Source organism: Vicugna pacos, chromosome 12, assembly GCF_048564905.1.
Source record: "Vicugna pacos chromosome 12, VicPac4, whole genome shotgun sequence".
In the NCBI taxonomy this organism is placed as follows: Eukaryota; Metazoa; Chordata; class Mammalia; order Artiodactyla; family Camelidae; genus Vicugna; species Vicugna pacos.
In genome coordinates, this window is record NC_132998.1 from 7,364,956 (window position 1) to 7,386,293 (window position 21,338).

A 21,338-nucleotide genomic window follows, 5' to 3' on the forward strand; every position below is an offset into this window, starting at 1 on the left:
CCCTCCTCCATTAGCCAGGCAAGGATGAATCATTCTGACCCAGGCCAGGTGCACAGCTAGCGCCTGGGTGGGACTTCTGACAAGCCAGCCAGTCAAGGCAGAATTCACATCCCTTGGATTCTCCATCTCCAAAGCCATTGCCCCTCTGGCCTGCCTCTTGCTGGACTGCCTCTCCTATAGTCAGGAAGAGCTTGACCTCCGTCGAGGACTCCTATTTGACACAGTTCTCCTCTTTTCTAGCAGTCACCAAGGGTGGCAAGAAAAGGAAGAGAGCCCTGAATTGGGGGGGACCAGGATGCCGGACCGGGACAGCTATGCCAACGGCACTGGGAGCAGCGGTGGAGGCCCTGGAGGCGGTGGCAGTGAGGAGGCCAGTGGGACAGGGGCAGGCAGTGGCGGGGCCAGCTCAGATGCCATCTGTAGAGACTTCCTGAGGAATGTGTGCAAGCGAGGCAAGCGCTGCCGTTATCGCCATCCAGACATGAGTGAGGTTTCCAACTTGGGGGTGAGCAAAAATGAGTTCATCTTCTGCCACGACTTCCAGAACAAGGAGTGTAGCCGCCCGAACTGTCGATTCATCCATGGCTCCAAGGAGGATGAGGATGGCTATAAAAAGACAGGAGAGCTTCCTCCTCGGCTGAGGCAGAAAGTGGCAGCCGGCCTGGGCCTTTCACCAGCTGACCTACCAAATGGCAAGGAGGAGGTCCCTATCTGCCGTGACTTTCTCAAGGGTGATTGCCAGAGAGGAGCCAAGTGCAAGTTCCGGCACCTGCAACGAGATTTTGAGTTTGATGCCCGGGGTGGAGGAGGCGCTGGTGGTGGGGGCTCAACAGGCCCAGTTCCCCCAGGACGACGTCATGATCTCTATGATATCTACGACCTCCCTGACAGGGGCTTTGAGGACCATGAGCCAGGCCCCAAGCGCCGACGAGGTGGATGCTGCCCCCCAGATGGCCCCCATTTTGAATCGTATGAATACAGCCTGGCTTCGTCCCGAGGGGTGGAGTGCAGACTGCTAGAAGAGGAGAATGCCATGCTCAGGAAGCGGGTAGAGGAGCTGAAGAAGCAGGTCAGCAACCTGCTGGCCACCAACGAGGTACTGCTGGAACAAAATGCCCAGTTCCGCAATCAGGCCAAGGTCATGACCCTCAGCTCCACTGCACCAGCGACTGAGCAGACTCTGGCCCCCACCGTGGGCACTGTCGCCACTTTTAACCATGGCATCGCCCAGACTCACACTACTCTCAGCAGCCAGGCTCTACAGCCTCGCCCCGTGTCCCAGCAAGAACTGGTGGCCCCTGCTGGAGCTCCAGCTGCTCCCCCAACTAATACTGCACCTCCTGCTGCTCCACCACCCCCACCCCCACACTTGAACCCAGAGATCACGCCACTGTCAGCTGCTCTGGCTCAAACCATTGCCCAGGGAATGGCACCCCCACCTGTCTCCATGGCTCCTGTGGCTGTATCTGTGGCTCCTGTGGCCCCTGTGGCCGTATCAATGGCCCAGCCCTTGGCAGGAATCACAATGAGCCACACCACCACTCCCATGGTGACTTACCCCATCGCTTCCCAGAGCATGCGTATCACAGCCATGCCACATTGATGGGGCTAATGGACACTCCCCTGGTATAGCCTTCCAGGGCTGGGGTCGAGGGGCCCTTACCCACCCACTCGCCTAGCCATCCCACGCCCTGTCCGAAGGGCTCACCCATGAACGAGGACAAGAAACTACAAGGAGTTTGCTTCTGAGAAGGGATTGGGTTGGTGTGTTTTCTCTCACCTCCCTTTTATGAGGGTTCTCTTGTCCATCTTCCTTCAAGCCTCACAGAGGGGGCTTGCATAGGAGCGCAGACTGAAGCCAGCAGAGGAAGGACTGATTGAGGGCTTGTGTGTCCTCTGATGGGAAGCTGGGGACATCCCTGGTCTTGTCCTCTCTTCTGCACAGCACAGGTTCCAGCACTGGCTTTGGAAGAAAAAAATACCCTGTCCAGAGGGAAAGCCAGGAAAGATGGGGAAGTGGGTGGCCAGGAGAAAAGGCCTCATAGGAGCCTTCAGACATTTGGGGGCCTAGTTGAGCTGGACAGTACAGGAGCTGCTCCTGGGCCCGTGGGAAGGCGGGGACCACAGTACTCCAGCCCAAAGACTAGGGGAGCTTTCAGTACCTGGCTTGGCCTGGCAATCCATAGGGCAGGGCCCACCATTTTCCAAAGAAATAAAAAAAAATTATTTTTAACAAGTGGAGGCAGTGAAAACTTGCTTAGATATTCTGTGTAGAAGATGGGAGCAGTAAATAGATCTCATGCCAAAATGAGATAAAGACCCTACTCTCACATAACTTGGGTAAGGTTGGATGGAAGCCAGTGAAGAAGGGTAGGACCCAGGACAAGACCAAGACCAAGACCAAGACCAAAGGCTTTGGGGAAGGCAATTCACAGCGTAAAAACATCGGAGCCACCTAGTCTAGTTTAAAAATAGTCCCATCTGTTCAGGTTTCTATCTGCATGTACTATTCCCAGGTTGCCTTAGTAACCAGGGTTCCTAGGGTCATTTAGGGGGGCAGGTACTAAGGAGGGGGCTGTGCTGGGAAATAGAATGGGATATGTATTGACAGATCTTCCCTTATTCAAACAGAGCAGGGCAGGTGGCTCTGCAATCTGAGTTGTTGATGGCAGTTACATCCCTCCCACCCCATCCTGTCCTCAGTTACCAGTGCCTTAAGCCTTCAAGGCTTGAGAGGTGCTGGGAAAAGGAGAGTTCTTCTGGGAACACCGGCCTCAGGGTTCATCCCTTTCTTCCCTCTGCCTCCACTTAGAACTACAAAGATTTTCAATCCAATTAAAAAGTAAGGCCAGGGGTCCCGGTAGCCAAACCTCAGTTCCTCCTCAGCTCATGGCTGTTGTAGGGGAAACAACTCAGGTGTCTAGTCTAATGGTCAGTGGATTTGGGGCTAGAGAAAGTGATCCTGGGTTGTTCTCTCCCCATCGTTTCGTGCTACCTCTTGTTCTCTTGTCTGGTTGATCACTCAGGTTACACCTGGGGTTGAAGATGGTGGGCTAGGTAAAGGCTAGTCATTAAGGGGGGAGGGGGGCTGAAGACTAAAAACGGGCAAATACTAAAATATTGTACACGTTGAAAAGCTTAATGTTGATTTTCTGGCACAGTTCTGGATTATTAAAAGAGATTGTTTATGAGCATTTAGACAAATGTGATCATAGATACCAATGTGAATTCGTCTTGGCCAAATTCTGACAAGCTAACTTTACTATTTTTTTTTTGCTAAGTATCTCTAAAGAGGTAGATTTGGGAAACTGTAGATGTTGTCGGTACTTTATTAATGTACTCCAGCTAGAGACCACCAGGGGTACACCTGCAGTTGAACAAATTGGATTTAATGCTCATTGCAATGATGGAGAGAACATGCCATGCAGAACCATAGTGTATCTTGCAAGAGGGTGTCAGAAAGGACTTACAGGACCTGGGCTTTGCTAAAGTGACTTAGGGGAAGGTTTGAGGAAGTGGGGCTTCACTCTGGATTCAGTGCTGTCAGGGAAGCAGGGATAATTCCAAGATTGGCTATCTTTATCTTATCTAGAAAAAGGGCGGACTAAAGTGAAGCTGAAGCTGTAATAGGTAATGAAGCAGCAGTCACTCATTAGCTGGGAGAGGGGGATGTTTGCTGTTTTGTGGTTTGCACAGTTACCTTGTTTAGTGCTTAAGCACAATTTCAAAGTGGTCTTGTTTTTTGCCTCACTTCATCACAGTTACTGAGTGTCCTTGGCTAATGTTGGTGTTTTGTGAGGCTTTCTGTCCAACAGGAGAGCACCATTTCCTACCTGTGAGCCCAGGTTAGCCCCTAACAGTTCCAAACCTAGCTGTATCAGGCCAGTTCCCAGATGTCAGAGCTTCTTTCCACTTTCTCACCTGCTAAGTCACTGCAGATAAGCAAATAATGGGTTGGTTAATAGTAGCATTTGACAGAATTAAAACTGAACATTTGTGCCTAGTAAATGTTGATTAGCACATTCATGTTAGAGAAATCTCTAGTCTCTAGTGATATCCCCAAAGGTTATGTTTTATTTTAAAAAAAAAAAGTATAAAAATATGAAGAGCCCAACAGTAACACAAGGAAGTACTAAGTAATATTGAAAGTGTCTGTAACTTGGATTGACTAAATTAAGCCAAGGGGTCAATTTGGATCAATTTAGGTTGACTCTCCCCATGAAAAATTGTTTGTGCCTCTCTGAGGAACAAATGCAGAGATCTACATTAGCAGTAATTCACATGAGAACAACGTGGGACTTCCAATTGGTTACATAAAATTAAAATCTTACTCTTCATAATGTCAATAAATATTAAGAGCCTGCTCTGTTCTAGGTGCCTTTCTAGGAGCTCCATAAGGATAAGAGAACCATAGTTACACAGTGTAAATATAGCAGTTCAGCCTTGTAGGAGTGGGACCAATTCTGACGTGTGTGTTCTTCTAAACAGTTTTTAGAGAGGGCCCTTGACAAACTAGTGTGGTACCTGAAAATAACTGACAAGAAGACTGAGGGTAGACCCAGTAGATGTCTTCAAAGATTTGAAGGGCTGCCTAGTGGAGAAAAGGTCCTACCTTGTTGCATAGGAAATAAGCAGGAAGTTCTAGAAAAATAGCTAACATTTGAGTACTTTATATAAACCAAGGCACTCTGCTCAGCACTTTACATGCAGTATCTCATTGACACGATGGGTATTATTAATCTACCCAGTTTGCAGAGGAGCAGGCAGGCTTAAAGAGGGTAATCAACCCAGGATTCTGCAATTAGTAAGAAATGGAGCCAGGAATCTGTTTAGGCAGACTTGGCATAAGATAGTTCTAATGATAACAGCCATCCAACAAGGGGACCACTATGCAGTAACTTGCTAGGAATAATACAGAGGAAGTTTCCTCAAAGCCTGTTGACACTTCCATTTTAGAGTAGGCTGGGACCAGATTACCACATCCCACCCTCTGCCTCCCCTGAGAGGCAATTGTAGTTTACATATAAATGCAGATTGCAAACCCGGGAAGTCTCAGTACTCTCCTCACTTAAGACACTTCCTCTATCAAATGGCCATCTTTTTTTATTGTTACCCACTTACTGCTTATCACCACCAGGTGGCACCTGGGCAGCAGAATTGTCAATGCGCGGGGACCCACCCTGTTTACTTGTTCTGGTGCCTGCAATGCAGCTGCTGATTCTGTGGCTCCTGGGTCCCAGATGGGAAGAGACCTTCCTGGGGATGAGTTTTTGTCCTCCATATACCATCTTCAGTACGAGGGTCTGATGACTTAGATAGGATGAAAAATGTAAAGTTTGGAAAGGAACCTCTATAGATCGCCCTCTCCATCCTCCAGCCTAAGGGATTCCTTCCCCCTATTCCAGTGCTTGGCAAATTTCAGTTTAATGAGAAGTTTCTCTCTAAGGAGGTTCATCCAGTTTCCTGCCATAGTTCTTCATCAGTTGGTAAGTAGATCCCTCTTACATCCTCCAAAGAAGCAGTTTAGATAGTGTTATCTTCAGGGAAGTAGAGAAAAAGAAGTGAGAAATTTTAAGATTAAGGGAGGAAGGCTGGGCAGGGACATGTTTTAAGCAGCTTTGATGAAACACAGCCTGATGAAATCTGTCCTGCAGAGCCAGATAAAATTTAACAGCTGCAGATCTAGTCTCTTTCGAACAATCGATCCTAGTTCCCCTGCTGCATCAAACAGAATAACACAACGAGCCCCACATATACTGCATTAAAAGGTAATCATCTTATCACCAACCCTTCCCTCCTGGGCTTTCAATCAGTCCACTTTCTAAGTCCCTAGACAACATTCCACCAGTTAACTTAGTCATCATCAATGAACCCTGCATTTTTCCGTTCGTAAACCTACGCAGTGCAATGTAGAACTGCATTAGTTCTACATCTGACAGTATTCTAAACCTTCCTTATAACTCAGGCAAATGAGAAATAGAATCGTCTCATTACTTTTGATTTCTCATTTTCGTGTCCTAGCAGTTCCTCGGGGTCAGGAAATTCTAGGAAAATGTAATCATTTCTGCTGCACCTGATCCCCCTCCCCACTTTGGAGCCAATTTAGTTTTAATCTGTCCTTTAACTCTTGGAGACAGAATGGAATAACCTGGAGATTTCTAAAGAGAAATAAAGCCTCACTTCCTATTCACTCCGCCTTTTTTTCCCCTCTTCCCTGAAGGCTGGATAATCTCAACTCTAATTCTCAGATTCTCCCGTTTTCTGTAGTGTCTGTCTTTACAGCGCATAGACAAGGTATAAGACTGGGGAACAGGACAAACAAGGTCAGTCATTGAACACTTTAATTCCAAATAGGGTAATTTCTTTCCTTGTGTAAGGAGACCCAGGGGAAAAAGTATGAAAGCTAGGGAAAGTTAACAAATGAGCATGTAGGAATCCCAGACTAAATCCTGCCAAACTGTCTGAATGGAGTGAAAGGAAATCCTGATCCTCCACAACTCAACTTCACAACCCCAGCTTGCTCTAAAACCGAGTAATTCGCGACGCGGCTCTGCATGACGTCATACCACAGGCACTCCAATCCCACGTGGGGGAACTCCTGGTCCCACCTCTCCTCTTTAAGTGGTACGCTACGCCTCCTTCTCTTTCTGCCTAATCACAGGCTGCACTTTTAGCCTTTTTACTCCTTTTCCCGCCATCCCAGACCGCCCATCTTGACACTCTGGTCCAATCAGGAAGGTCCTGCCTTTCCGGAGCCCTCTCCCGCTCCCCGCGGAAGGGGGCGGGGTTTCGAGCTTTTGACTCCACCTTGGTCTCTGCGGCGCGGGCCAACCCGAGTCGTCAGGGAAGAGGGCGTGGCTTGAAGTTCCCTCCCCCATTCTGGGATTTTTGGTTTGTAGAGGGGAGCTGGTCGCAAGACTAGGCAACCGCTAGCTGGTCTCTGGGTCGGGTGGGTCCTCCCAGAGGTGGCACCATGGAGCGCTCTCTTGGAGACGACTCCAGCCCTAGCCCCGTGGACCAGCCCTCTACTCCCTCCGACCCCCCTGACCTGTCCCCCACTGCAAACACAAAGCCGGAGCAGAGTTCTGGGAACCAACCTGCCGGCCCAGGCGCGGCGGGTGAGGCCCTGGCGGTGCTGACTTCGTTTGGGCGGAGGTTGCTGGTGCTGGTGCCGGTGTACCTGGCCGGCGCAATGGGACTCAGCGTGGGTTTCGTGCTCCTCGGCCTCGCCCTCTACCTGGGCTGGCGCCGGGTCCGCGAGGAGAAAGAACGGAGCCTTCGAGTAGCGCGGCAGCTGCTGGACGATGAGGAGCGGCTCACGGCAAAAACTCTTTACATGAGCCATCGAGAGCTACCTGCCTGGGTAAGCGACCCCCCTCAATCCTCAGTGCAGCATAGCCCCCTTCTAGCCCTCCAGTAGAAGGGCTCTCCCTCCCTGTCCCTAAAGTCAGCTCCTCACCTTGGGACGATGGACCCCAGACTTTCCCCTCCCGCCTCGCTAGCCTCCTGCCTGCTGGAACGCGCCTCTCTTGGGACCGACTATTCCCCTCCCCTCGCCGCCCCACCTCCGCCTTCCGCACGCCCAGATCCCGGTTCTTCAGCAAAATCAGGACTTTTTCCTATACGCTTGGGCAAGAGCAGTAATAACATCTGAGGAGCCCGTCTCAGCAGTGGCTCTTCCTCCAAGCTGCTCGAATGCCCCTCCTCGTTCCTGGTGCCACTCACGCCGTTGCTGCTGCTGGGCATCCCCGTTCCCGCTCAGAGGGTTCCCTCGTCTTTCCTGTCCTCCCAAGGACTTTTAAAAAATTTCTTAAGGCCGTAAGGTTCTTCCTTTTCCCGCTCTTATCCTTGGGTACCCCTGGGACCCAGCTCCGGGAGCAGCCGAGCCCCTGCACCTGGACGGACCCTCCGGCCCTCGTCTTCCAGCCTCAGGCAGCGGGGCCGCAGCGCAGCGGAGGCGGCTGCTGGACAAAGGGCGGGGGTGCTGGGGGGAGGGCAGTGCGGCTGCTGCAGTGCCCGCTGCCCACACTCCACCGCCCCTGGCCGGCCCCACCCTTTTCCGGACTGTGGGCCGCGCTTTCACGGTTGGGGCCAGGACCCTATTACTACGCCCCTCTCCTCTATTGAGGGGCCAGAATGGCTTCTCTTAGGCCTTGCAGAGGCAGAGCCTGTTACCCAGCCCCTCCCTTCCTGCTCCTCCCAGCAGAGGTGCCCGTCGAGGGAGAATCAAAGCTGACACAAGGCAGACACGGCCTTGCTACCCAGATCCTGGACTGGGGTGGAGAAAGGGGGAGAAATGGCCCCAGGAGACTTATAGCCCAGGCAGCAACTGCCTCTGTTCCTCCTACTCCTCATCATGGAAATTAATCTTTCTCCTAAGGCAACTCCTCCTCCGCCCAATACAAAGCACAGGTGTCCTTCCTTCCTGTAAAAGGAGTCACATTGACAAAAAAGAAAACAGCAGCCTGGGCCTAAATAACTCCTCTGGCCCCTCCCTAACTCAGGAGCCGCTTCCCTCTTCACTTTCTTGGTATAGAAGTCCCAGTCTGAGGGTTAGAGGGAAGGCTGGTAAAAGGAACCCGGACTAATCCAGTCCCAGGATTTCCTCCTCAAACTCTGACTTGTCAGGACCTCCCCCTCCAGAAAGAATGTGCCCTTCTCTTCCCTCCTCCTCTCTGCCCCAGCAGCTGTCAGTTCACCTCCCTGAGCTATCCACAAAGCAACATGGTGTGGCCTGCACCCTGGAAGCTCCCTTTGTCAGAGACCTCAGTGCCCCCAAACCCTATGGAGGAATGAATCTTAGGACACCCCAGCCCCTACCCCCAACCCCTGGGTGTGAGGAGGCTCTGTCGCACTTAGGTTTCCTCAGAGGGCATCCCACCCGGCACCTTAGTAGGGCCCAGGAGCAGGGGTGTGCTCCTCACTGTCTGCTTCCTCCACCTCCAGGTCAGCTTCCCAGATGTGGAAAAGGCTGAGTGGCTAAACAAGGTGAGGGTTGATTGTCTTGATTTTTTTTTCATGAGGGGGAATGGGGTTCGTTTCTCTTGCCAGGCCCTGCCATACTTCACTTCTAGCCCCAGCCTAGTCCCCAGTCCTCCCTGTGGGGAGGATTCTGAAGGCACTTGCCTTAGAGGGCCAGCTCTGTGATCAGCTCCCTTTCCTCCCAGATTGTGGCCCAGGTCTGGCCCTTCCTGGGCCAGTATATGGAGAAACTTTTGGCTGAAACTGTGGCCCCGGCTGTTCGAGGATCTAACCCTCACCTGCAGACATTTACATTCACACGAGTGGAACTGGGTGAAAAAGTACGTATGTAGGAGGGAAAGTAATGGAAGAGAGGAGATGGGACAGGGGAGGTGGGTGGCCCAAAGGAGGCTGAGGTATTCCTCCCTTTCCATCCCCTCTCAAGAATTCATCTCTCTCCAGCCACTGCGCATCCTAGGAGTCAAGGTTCACCCTGGTCAGAGAAAAGAGCAGATCCTGATGGACTTGAACGTCAGGTAATGCCACTCACCACTCTTCCCGCTTTCCCTTCCTGGTCACTCTACTTCACTTCCTGGACCCCCACTACAACCTTGTACTAACCCGCTCTGTTCTCTTCCTCATCAACCCCCAGCTATGTAGGTGATGTACAGATTGATGTGGAAGTGAAGAAATATTTCTGCAAAGCAGGAGTCAAGGGCATGCAGGTGGGGCAGATGTCAGGAGCCTCCAAGGGAAGCCTTTGCCCTAAGTTTCCTCAGGTGTAGGGAAGTGGGAGGTTGGGAAAACCCAGGCTGGGGAGGTTTGTGGGAGAATGAAGGCCTCTTCTGAGGAAAGGCTTTGCTTTTCTCTTCCTGGCCCAGCTACATGGTGTCTTGCGGGTGATTCTTGAGCCACTTATTGGGGACCTTCCTATCGTGGGGGCTGTGTCGATGTTCTTTATCCGACGCCCGGTAAGGGAAAACATTGAGGAGGGGTAGATGAGTGAGGAAACAGAGGACTGGGAGGGGGAGGGTGGCCAGCTATGGGGGAGGGAATTGACAAGCAGGCTGAGGGGTCTGGTACTTGTTGGATGGGGTGACCATGCCACCATATGCTCTGTCCTGATTCCCTTGCTCTGTGCTTCCAGACCTTAGATATCAACTGGACAGGGATGACCAACCTGCTGGATATCCCAGGACTCAGGTATCAAGGACTTACTGAGCACCTGCTAAGTATTCCAGCCGTGGCTTGGGGGATTAATGAATACGGAGCAGTAAAAGCTGAAGCCAGTGTCCTCCAGGAGCCTTGACCCTAGTTGGGGACATCAGACAAATACCCATGAAAAGTTGCATACTGTAATTTTTTTTCTGTGGGAGGACTGTGCATTTTGGTAGAGGATGAAGAAGGCTACAGACTCCTCAGCAGGGGCAAAAGGAGAAAGACGAACTGGGAGGGTAGTGAGGGAGGGACAGAGCAGTAGGTGGGAAATCAGGGTAGAAGCGTAGCAAAAAGGTGTATTGAAGCAAGGACTTCCCTCTAGCTTTACATCTCTTGATTGTGGGCAACAGTTGGGGGTGGGGAGATATGGGAAGCTGGGGCCACACTCACCTTCTTTTCTCCTCCCTCATTCAGCTCCCTCTCTGACAACATGATCATGGATTCCATCGCTGCCTTCCTTGTGTTGCCCAATCGATTACTGGTGCCCCTTGTGCCTGACCTTCAGGATGTAGCCCAGTTGCGTTCCCCTCTTCCCAGGGTATGGCCTCTCCCCTATTAGACAGATCCTTCTCTCAGGAACCCTGTGCTGGATCTTTAATTTCTCACAATCTGATTCCTGCCCTCAGGGCATTATTCGGATTCACCTGCTGGCTGCACGAGGGCTGAGCTCTAAGGACAAATATGTAAAGGGCCTGATTGAGGGCAAGTCGGACCCGTATGCACTTGTGCGAGTGGGCACCCAGGCATTCTGCAGTCGTGTCATCAATGAGGAACTTAACCCCCAGTGGGGAGAGACTTACGAGGTGGGAGAACCAAGGAAAGGGGCTATGTCAGATTGGGAGGCTCTGGGAGGTTTTGAGAGAAGATGCTGATGGGATGATTCTCACACTTGCAGACCCTTATCCCTCTGTGTCCTTCAGGTGATGGTACATGAGGTCCCAGGACAGGAGATTGAGGTGGAGGTGTTTGACAAGGATCCAGACAAAGATGACTTTCTGGGCAGGTGAGACTCTGCCTGTGCTGGGTGGCCCCAAGGCCAACAAGTTCCCAGAGGGAATTATAATCCTTTTCCAAGTTTGAGAATCATGTGTCATTTTCCTTCCCAACCTTCCCACCCCTCATCCCCACCACACACACACATGCACACATACATAAATGCCTCCTGAGTCTTCGGAAGGGAGTCTGAGATCTGCCAGCTATTTCTGGGTGGGTGAGTGGAGGGCCAATGAACGACATGCTGCTAATTACAACACTCCCCTCTTTTCCCTTTCACTGCCATCATCACCACCACCACCACCACCCCTAGAATGAAGCTGGATGTGGGGAAGGTATTGCAGGCTGGAGTAATGGACGAAGTAAGTTGAGAGAAGAGGAAGGTGGAGGGTGGTGTCACCCATTGGGTAGACAATGGTTGCTACATTGGCGGGGAAGAGGTTGGGTGGGTATCTGATCTCTACTATACTTCTTCTGTAGTGTATACTATACTCACTTCTTCCTCTCCCTCTCCCTCCAGTGGTTCCCTCTACAAGGTGGGCAAGGCCAAGTTCACTTAAGGCTAGAATGGCTTTCACTCTTGCCAGATGCAGAAAAACTGGAGCAGGTAACTAACAAGTACAACAGGAACCTAGTAGGGGAGAAACAGGTAGTTAGTATGGCGGCCTGAGGGGGTGGAGGTCTGACTGCTACCCGCCCCCACCAGGTTCTGCAGTGGAACCGCGGAGTCTCCTCCCGACCAGAGCCCCCATCAGCTGCCATCTTAGTTGTCTATCTGGATCGGGCCCAGGATCTTCCTGTGAGTGTGGCTTCTGAGGGCATTCCCACACCCTCGCCCCTTGCCCCTGCTCCAGAAGCAACAGCATGTGACACAAGGGTTCCAAGAAGGGGATCAGAGCCACCTCAGGGAAAAGATTCTGATGAGAGCCCACCTTCCTTCACTGAAACAAAAACAACCAAGATGGTGACTTCTGAATTGTATCCCCCACAGCTGAAAAAGGGGAACAAGGAGCCCAACCCCATGGTACAGCTGTCAGTTCAGGATGTGACCCAGGAAAGCAAGGTGAGGGCCAGGACAAGGACATCACTGTGGGAGGTGTCATACGTGTGTGGGGCCAGAAGGAGGGAGGACTGTTCTTGGGATGAAGTCTTCCCTTTAGAATGCCTGTAAGGGCAGGGGTTTTCTAGAGAAGCAGGAATGGTACCGTGCCGTGTACCTTTGACCCCATCCTGCACATCTCCAGTCTGTCTATAGCACCAACTCTCCGGTGTGGGAGGAAGCCTTCCGATTCTTCCTGCAAGACCCTCGAAGCCAGGAGCTCGATGTGCAGGTAAGAGAATCACCTATCAGCCCCTCCTGGATTCCCTACTCTGTCTTTCAGATCAGCACCATTTCTTCTCTCCATCTTCTCCTCTGATCTCTATTTTCAGTCCATCTACCTAGACTCTCCACCTCCTCCACTCTCCATGGTTCCTCACCCTTCTCTCTAGAATCATTATGATAATTGAGAATTTCACACTGAAAATAGTGATTTTTGTAGTATGTAAATTATAGCTCAATACAATTATTTTTTAAAAGAGAAGAACATAATGAGCACCTGCAGACACCTAGCACTCTTAAGGTCATAGAGCATGAAACATGGTATCTGCCTTCATGAAGCTTACTGGCTAGTTTCATAGACACAAACATATATAAAATCATCTAAGTATGATTCAACATTAACCAGTGGGTGTGAAATACCCATAGTATGGTGCTAAGGATGGCCAGAGAAAGGTACAGAGGGTGGAGTAAGTAGATTTTGTGAAGGAAGCAGGATTTTCAGTGGGCCTTGAAGTATCAGTAGGGTTTAAATAGGCAGAGAGGAGCAGAATGAGAACTTTCCAGGTAATGGGACCACAAAGAGCAAAGGAGGGACCATGGAGTGGGCAGAGGACTGTAAAAGGAGCAAAAGTTTTGTCTTTGGCACAGAGGGAATAAAGCTGCAGCCATGTTATTGTTTTTTGAGTCCGCCTCCCTCTTCCCTAATCTCTTACTCCATCCCCTTCTCCTGGGCCTATAGGTGAAGGATGACTCCAGGGCCCTGACTTTAGGGGCACTGACCCTGCCTCTGCCTCGTCTGCTGACTGCTCCTGAGCTCACTCTGGACCAGTGGTTCCAGCTCAGCAGCTCTGGCCCAAACTCCCGGCTCTACATGAAACTGGTGATGAGGGTATGGAGATGGGGAAAGTGCTGTGGGTAGGGAAGGGCCTTGTGGATTCCTTGGTATTAAGAGTAGGGAAAGGGCATCCCCTAAGATTAAATGAGCTAGTGTATGTGGAAGCATCTAGCAGGAACACAAAAAATGTTGATCTCACTGGAGGAAGAGATGGTTGAGTAGAGTGAGTGAGTAGGGAACCCTCTAGAGATATGCACAGCCCAGGCAGGGACCTGTTTACCCAGGCAGAGCCCCCCCTCTGTCCCCTAGCCCCCGACACCTTGCCTGCCTGAGCCTAAATGCACTGCTTTGACTCGACAATCACAGTCACTCCCCTTCCCAGCTCCTGTACTTGGATTCATCCGAAGTGCGCTTCCCTGCTGTGCCTGGTACTCCTGGGGCTTGGGACCTGGACAGTGAGGACCCCCAGACAGGCAGCAGTGTGGATGCCCCACCTCGACCCTATCAAACTACTCCTGACAGTAATTTTGGGACAGAGGTGAGTCACTATCTGGAAGGAACTAGAACTCTGTATGTGCAAAGCCTATTTCAGGGCTGGGTCTGACAGGTTCCTCCCTTTGACATCTGATGCCCCCATCTGTCCCTTTTGCAGAATGTGCTTCGGATTCATGTATTAGAGGCCCAGGACCTGATTGCCAAAGACCGTTTCTTGGGAGGATTGGTGAAGGGCAAGTCAGACCCTTATGTCAAACTAAAGCTGGCAGGACGAAGCTTCCGGAGTCGTGTTGTTCGGGAAGATCTCAACCCCCACTGGAATGAGGTCTTTGAGGTCAGAACTGAGTGGCTAGGACTCCTCCCAGCCCTGCCCCCTTCTTCCCCCAGTTCTGACAGTGGTCCAGAAAACCTCTGCAGTCAGCTGATGGGCAGGGGTGGGGGTGTGGTCTCGTCATTTGGAGAAGAAAAGGAAAGGATTCCCTTACATCCCCACTGTTTTCTCCCACTAGGTGATCGTCACATCAATTCCAGGCCAAGAGCTAGAGGTTGAGGTTTTCGACAAGGACCTGGACAAGGATGACTTTCTGGGCAGGTGAGAGGGTAGGAGGCTGGGGGGAACATGGGCTGGGCCTCTGTAGGCCATGGAAGTTTGGCCTCCTGGAGACAAGAGACTGGCTTTGACCATAGACTTGAATCTTTCTCCTTTACAGGTGTAAAGTGAGTCTTACCACAGTCCTAAACAGTGGCTTCCTTGATGAAGTGAGTATGGAATTAGAATCAACCATCCCTCCTGAACTTGACACATCTCATTCTCATAGTCCCTGTCTCCGCACCCCCAAGTCTTAACCCTACCTAATTCCACAGTGGCTGACCTTGGAGGATGTCCCATCTGGCCGCCTACATTTGCGTCTGGAGCGTCTGACCCCTCGTCCCACTGCTGCTGAGTTAGAGGAGGTAAGGAAAGATGCTGGAGGAAGGAAGGGACCACAGATGGGTCAAGGTAAACTCTTCCATCAGCTTTCAAGGCATATGCCAGGCCCCAGGGTGTCAGTGACCACTCCCCAGCCCCTGTGTGTCCTCCCCCAGGTGCTGCAGGTGAACAGTTTGATCCAGACTCAGAAGAGTGCAGAACTGGCAGCAGCCCTGCTGTCTGTCTACCTGGAGCGGGCTGAGGACCTGCCGGTGAGATCTGCTCCCCACACCCCATAGCTCTCTGGCCCCTCTACCTCCCTCAGGTTTGGATGCTCCTGGTGTATTTGGAATAGTAAATTCCAAATTCCTCTCTCCCAGGTGGGAAGAATTGTCTGTCCAAGAACAGGAGGGTGGTGGCTGTCAAGTGATAATGGGGACATAGGCCACTGGCTGTGGATGTAGTTTGTGAGGGGAGGTGGGGATCCACTGGTCCAAATTTAAGACTAATATTCTCTTTCCAGCTCCGGAAAGGTACCAAGCCTCCCAGCCCTTATGCTACTCTTGCTGTAGGAGATACTTCCCATAAAACTAAGGTATTAAGAAATGCTGCAGGACTAGGGATGGGAGGGACGAGAGGAGTAGAGAGTGTCAACCACTGATCATCACCCCCCATCTCCACCAGACTGTTTCCCAAACGTCAGCCCCTATCTGGGATGAGAGTGCCTCCTTTCTCATCAGGAAACCAAACACTGAGAGCCTGGAGTTGCAGGTACTGTAACTTCATTCTGCAAACATTTTGCAGATTGCTGCCATGGGTCAGGCACTGAAGCAGGCACAGGGCATTCAGAGATAAAAAGTATAGTTCTTATCTTTTTGGAACTCACACTCTCTTGGGAGAAAAATGACCAGAGAATTCTTCCAGACAGATAATAACCACTCAGGTAAAAGGCAACGTGAGGAAAAAAGGAGAGGTTCTAGCTCAGACTAGGGAAAAGGTGAGGTGGGTGCTAAGAAAGACATCCTTAGCTTAAAGGTAGATAGGCCCTGACAGGAAAACTCTTCAGGCTGAGAAGGAAATGGAGGAGAAAGAAGGCAAATTATAGATTAGAGAGGCAGGCAGAAGTGAGCTCACAGGAGCTCTTAAAAAACATGCTAAGAATTTGGATTCTACCCTAAAGGCATAGGGAACACCGAAAGGAATGGAGGGTGGCATATCCAGATGTTCATTTTAGAAAGATCTTGCTGACACCAGGGTGAAAGATGGACTAGAGGAAGGCAACACTGGAGGCAGGCAGATGAGTTAAGAGACTATTAGATTTACCTGAAGCAAGAATTGACAAAGGCCAGATGTATTTAGTGGTTATTTTGACATGGAAGGGGAGAAGGCAGAAGGAACAGCCTAGGTGCTAACTCCCAGGTTTAGCATGGGTGGGGTGGCTGGACAGATAAAGGTACTGCTGCCGACAGAGGGAATGCACAGGGCAGGAGTTAGCATCTGAGATCTCTTGAGGGCCATCCAAGGGGAGACAGCCATCTCGATGGTAGATCTATGGCCCATCACAATATTCTTCCCTCTCCCTCTTGTTTGAGCATCGTGAGCAAGCAGCAGGGAGCAACTGTAGTCATGAGGGTGAGCAAGATCCCTCAGGGCGTGTGTAGAGTGAAAAGAGGACAAAAGGATGGACAATGAAACAATGAAAGGACAGATGGGGGAAGAAGAGCCCTTCAGAGGGCCATGGCGGTAGGATGCTCACCAGCAGAGAGTGGGTTACAGAAGCCAAAAGAAGTGTGTTTCAAGAGACAGGAAGTGGTCAAATGTTGCCGAGTGTTAAAATTCATCTTGCATAGCAGGGCATCAGTATGTACTAAAGTCAGCAAATTATGAAATAGAGATGTAGGCAGATTAGTTAGAACTGTTAGAACGAAGAAGCAGGAAGGGCTTAAAGGTCATTACATCTGGAGTATGGACGTGGGGGTAGGATGGGCAGAAACATTTAATTCCGTTTTTACTGTCCTCCGCCCTGTGCAGGTATTGCTGGCATCATCTGTGAAAGCTTAGGAAGCAAATAGCACAGCCTGCTCTGGTTAAGACAGGAAAGTAGGGAAGTGGGACCAGAATGGGCGTCTCTCACAACCACCCAAGCCTCCAAGCGTTTGGACCTGGGATGCCAGAACTAAATCACTTCTCTTTTTTTTTTAACGTGATTTTTTTTCTTTTGCTTTTTTTTGGTGGGGGGTGGTAATTAGATTTATATATTTTTAGAGTAGGTACTAGGGATTGAACCCAGAACCTCCTGCAATGCTAAGCATGTGCTCTACCACTTGAGCTATATCTTCCCCCTGAATCACTTCTCTCTTGATCACAGTCCTGTTGCTCCGCAGGTTCGGGGCGAGGGGACTGGCACACTGGGTTCGTTATCCCTGCCCCTCTCCGAGCTCCTCGTGGCTGACCGGCTCTGCCTGGACCACTGGTTTACACTCAGCAATGGTCAAGGGCAAGTGCTACTGAGAGCACAGCTGGGGGTGAGCGCCAGGACATGTGGGCAGGGGGAGGGAGGGCAGGAGCAGAGGGCCATGTCCTCCTAGCCCGGGGGGAGCAGGACACTGTGCAGCTCACGGCATTCTTGCCCGCCTAGATCCTGGTGTCCCAGCACTCGGGGGTGGAAGCTCACAGCCACAGCTACAGCCACAGCTCCTCCTCTCTGAGTGAAGAACTAGAGCTCGGGAAGGGACTCCCACACATTACCTCCTCAGCCCCAGAGCTCCGGCAACGCCTAACGCACGGTGACAGGTAAAGCTCTGGGACAGAAAGATGGGACGGTCAAGGAACTAAAGGATAAGTTACAGGCTCCCGAGGCACCACCTCTCCCAGGCCCATCTCCATCTCTCCACAGTCCCCTTGAGGCTCCAGCCGGGCCTCTGGGCCAGGTGAGACTGACGGTTTGGTACTACAGTGAAGAACGAAAGCTGGTCAGCATCGTTCATGGGTGCCGGTGAGACTCTATCCGTCCCAGACTCGTTTCTCCCCATCCCTCCCCCGAGGCTCCCTCATCACCGCCTTCCTCCTGTTCCAGGGCCCTTCGACAAAATGGACGGGACCCTCCTGACCCCTATGTGTCACTGTTGCTACTGCCAGACAAGAACCGGGGCACCAAGAGGAAGACCTCACAGAAGAAGAGGACCCTAAATCCTGAATTCAATGAGCGGTAAGTCAGTGGGCATTCAGGTGGGGAGACAGCAGGCTCGGGAAGGACCCTGCCCCTGACACCCAGTCCCTCCCCAGGTTTGAGTGGGAGCTGTCCCTGGATGAGGCTCTCCGGCGAAAGCTGGATGTCTCTGTGAAGTCTAGTTCCTCCTTCATGTCACGAGAACGTGAGCTGCTGGGGAAGGTAAGAGGGCAGGGGTGAGCAGGGTGAAGAGGAGTGTTAGAGGCTGCCAGTGCCAAGGCTTGCAGTCCTTATTGGGAGGAATCGCCCTGGTGACACTACTCTACCAGTGACCCAGTTACCTCGCCACTGATTTGGGACCAGGAGTATGTGAGGATGGTCTTTGGATGTATCAAAAGTAACATCTCACCCCAACTATCCTCCAACACAGGTGCAGTTGGACCTTGCTGAGATAGACCTCTCCCAGGGTGCAGCCCAGTGGTGAGTATCTGGTGAGCTGGGGATGGGCCTGGATCTTTGAGGAGACATCCCGGTCACAGGGGGAGAAAAGGATGTAATCTGAGCTGAGAACCATGATCTTCTGAAGTATAAGAGCCCCAGATCCTGTCTCATTTATAAGAGGACACAAAAGTCATCTTTCTACCCGAGCTGCCTCTGCTTGTTCCTGCAGGTATGACCTCATGGATGACAAGGGCAGCTCCTAGGACCCGGGGATTCCCAGCCTGACTGCTGTCTCCTTGCCTCGTCTCTTGCTGCATCACCACCTCAATGTGATGTGCCTAAACCCTGGGGCCAGCGGGCAGAGCCTGCGCCTCCCAGCCCTCTCACCTCCAGGCCCATGCTCGGGCCTTTGCCTGACCAAAGAGGACCGTACGTTACCCTTTGCTGCACGGCCTTTATCCTTCTGGGGTCCTAGGACAGGGACCTGAGCTGGCTGTCTCCTGCTCTGCCTGCACATCCTTCTCCTTTTCTCCCAGCTCCTCAGGGCCTTGTGTCTGTGCCTGGCCACTGGCAGCACTAGCAGTGGCATTAGCTTATGCCACATATAGCTTTTGGAAAGTTCTTTTTTCTTAAATTGGACAGTCACCTTCTTCCCTACCATAAGCAGTCAGGGAGGGTGGAAAGGCTAACCACTCAAGCTGAGAGCCTCTTGGATGACTGTATGTGGCAAATGTACAGCAACCTAGACCCTGTGTCCAGTTCTGTACCTACTCTCCTCAATCCTGTCCTGAAAATTACACCTGCTATGTTGACTGGGGCCAGCCAGTCTCTTGATTCACTCTGGGAATTGGGAACACCTGGATTCCATCCACGCCTTCAGGTAGCCAGTATCAGTCTTGGCGCCTCTAGCTGGTGCTGTGCAGAGGGCTTTGGAGGACTCAGGACAGCAGGGCCAATTTTTATCCAGGTGCCTAGGCTATTAACTCACTGACTAGAACCGAATCTCTTAGCTTTGTACCAACTCTGCCAATCCACTGTTATCTTACATTAAACGTTATACTCAAATCAGCTGTGGCTCTTTTCCTTAAGAACAGGGACTCCAGCCTACCCATCAGATATTTATTCCAAGTGTCAAAAGCCTTTATTCAATTCACAAATGTCAGTTTGTTTATATTTTTAACAACTAGATGATCAGATTATTAAAAAGGCTGATTTAAGCAAACGATCCCACGTCTTAGAACCTTCACCACAAGTTGTCCTTGTAATTACTCTCAGAGTCTTGGTAGGCATCCAAACTGGTCCTTTCCCTTTGAGATTCCTTTCCTATCAAGTCAGCACGTACCTTCTCCAAAGATTTTACATTCTGGCTCCTTAGAATAACTCTAACTTGGTGGATCACAACCTCTGGTTCCACCGGAGCTTCTCCGGGATCGTTTAGAGCCAGCCTGCGGTGCAGCTTCTTCACTGACTTGTTGCCCCGTGAGAGGGGAAAGCAGTGAGGCAGGCGCAGGCGGATGAGCGCCATGCAGCTGGGACTGTGTCAGTTTCGATAGTGGTCGGAACCCCCTGTATTTGCCCCCAAGACTGTTGGTTCCGTTGAGGGTGGTCAAGGGACCTATGTGAATTAGCTACTGTTTTGTTTCTGGTGAGATTCATTCCCGGTCACCGTGACAAAGTCTTACCCATCCACCTGTCTGCTGACCATTATCATCCTGTGGGCTTCCCAGGGAAAGGATTCCTAGCCCTGGTGAACTTGGAAGCTCTGGGCCCACCTGATGGGCAGCTACATGAGAAATATTTATACCCATTCAGATCTCTCACCCTGAACCCTGCTCCTTTTGGGACCCTTCCTGGAATGCAAGTATAGAAGCTGTGCCTCCTCCCTTCTAACTGCCACGTGAAAGGAGGAGTGAATTCCTGAAAACCAGGTCCCTGGAATAGGAACTTGGAGATTTTGTAACTGCCTCGGGGGGCTTTATCGTCTTCTCTGGAAGAATATAAACAGGCTGCTGTCCACTGGGAGGAAAGGAGAGGCTCAAGGGAAAGAACTAAACTCAGCTCCACAAGGAGTTGTCAAATCTACCCAATTAGCAAAAGCTGAATTTAAACTCTATGCCATCAACTAACTGAGCTCCTTTTTTCCCACCAGTAATTCCTTCATACTCACTGCTAGTTCTTTTGCCCTATTTGCTCCTCATCAACTTAAGGGCCTTGGCCATGAGCAAGAAGTTTCTGTTGCCCTTCCCCAGACCCACAGAATTAAGGGCTGAAAACCCCAAAACACACGGCAGAGGAGCTCATATTTCTAAGGTCTCTCATCTTATTATTCAACACTGGGCACGTGGCCCAAGGCCTGCTGTTCTAGCTGGCCTCAGATAATACAACCAGGGATCTTGCAATGTGTGATTTTAAGAAGCACTCTTGACCTAATTCATCACTTCCAAGTAATTACATTTCCAGAAAGCTAAAGGACATGGCACAAATTCTCCCATCCCAAAAAGGTCCCTACTCTTTTGCAACCTTTTCAAATTCAGGATACATAAGGGAAGAGGTATTGATCTACATATTAAATATAAGGCAAGACACAATTCAGTACATTGTTGTGCTTATACATACAAAGATGAGGCAAATTAAGGGTCATTAATCATAGGAATTAAACATTAATGCATGTCTCAAAACAGCTGACCTCTGACACTGACACATGATGCCTACTTCTTCCAGAGAAAGGCAGAGTTAACTGCACATGGATACACTGTCACTGATGTTTGCAAATACTGCCTTCCTGGAATGTGACTATTGGCCCAAACAATGTGTTGCAGTTAACTGGGCATGGCAACAGATGTCTACCCAACGGCCATTTGCCCCTCTTCCCTACATACAGAACCCTAGAACATTCCTGGTGGTAGTGTGCCAGCCCCAAGGGATTAATCACAATCCTCTTTTTTGGAAACTCACTTCCCCAGCCTCCGCTGCAACTCAGAATGGCTCTGTGACC

At 50.8% G+C, this 21,338-nt stretch overlaps 2 protein-coding genes across 2 annotated transcripts; both read left to right on the plus strand.

The window, feature by feature from the left end:
* The first annotated feature begins 295 nt into the window (after nucleotides 1-295).
* On the plus strand, nucleotides 296-3,198 carry LOC102541539 (zinc finger CCCH domain-containing protein 10). The gene has a single exon (XM_006218567.4). The coding sequence runs from the start codon at nucleotides 296-298 to the stop codon at nucleotides 1,601-1,603; it is 1,308 nt and encodes a 435-aa protein (XP_006218629.1). The 3' UTR covers nucleotides 1,604-3,198.
* Nucleotides 3,199-6,860: 3,662 nt separating this feature from the next.
* Nucleotides 6,861-19,411, plus strand: LOC102541799 (extended synaptotagmin-1). Its single transcript, XM_006218568.4, has 31 exons — nucleotides 6,861-7,363; nucleotides 8,947-8,988; nucleotides 9,168-9,302; nucleotides 9,424-9,497; nucleotides 9,614-9,686; nucleotides 9,843-9,932; nucleotides 10,109-10,164; nucleotides 10,594-10,717; nucleotides 10,806-10,982; nucleotides 11,100-11,182; nucleotides 11,486-11,534; nucleotides 11,693-11,779; nucleotides 11,879-11,971; nucleotides 12,164-12,235; nucleotides 12,417-12,503; nucleotides 13,233-13,382; nucleotides 13,711-13,866; nucleotides 13,981-14,157; nucleotides 14,333-14,415; nucleotides 14,534-14,582; nucleotides 14,688-14,777; nucleotides 14,910-15,005; nucleotides 15,257-15,328; nucleotides 15,418-15,504; nucleotides 17,118-17,258; nucleotides 17,372-17,526; nucleotides 17,630-17,728; nucleotides 17,810-17,941; nucleotides 18,019-18,124; nucleotides 18,333-18,382; nucleotides 18,573-19,411. Exons 1-31 carry the CDS (start codon nucleotides 6,974-6,976, stop codon nucleotides 18,604-18,606), a joined length of 3,309 nt encoding a protein of 1,102 aa, XP_006218630.2. The 5' UTR covers nucleotides 6,861-6,973; the 3' UTR covers nucleotides 18,607-19,411.
* Nucleotides 19,412-21,338: the final 1,927 nt, after the last annotated feature.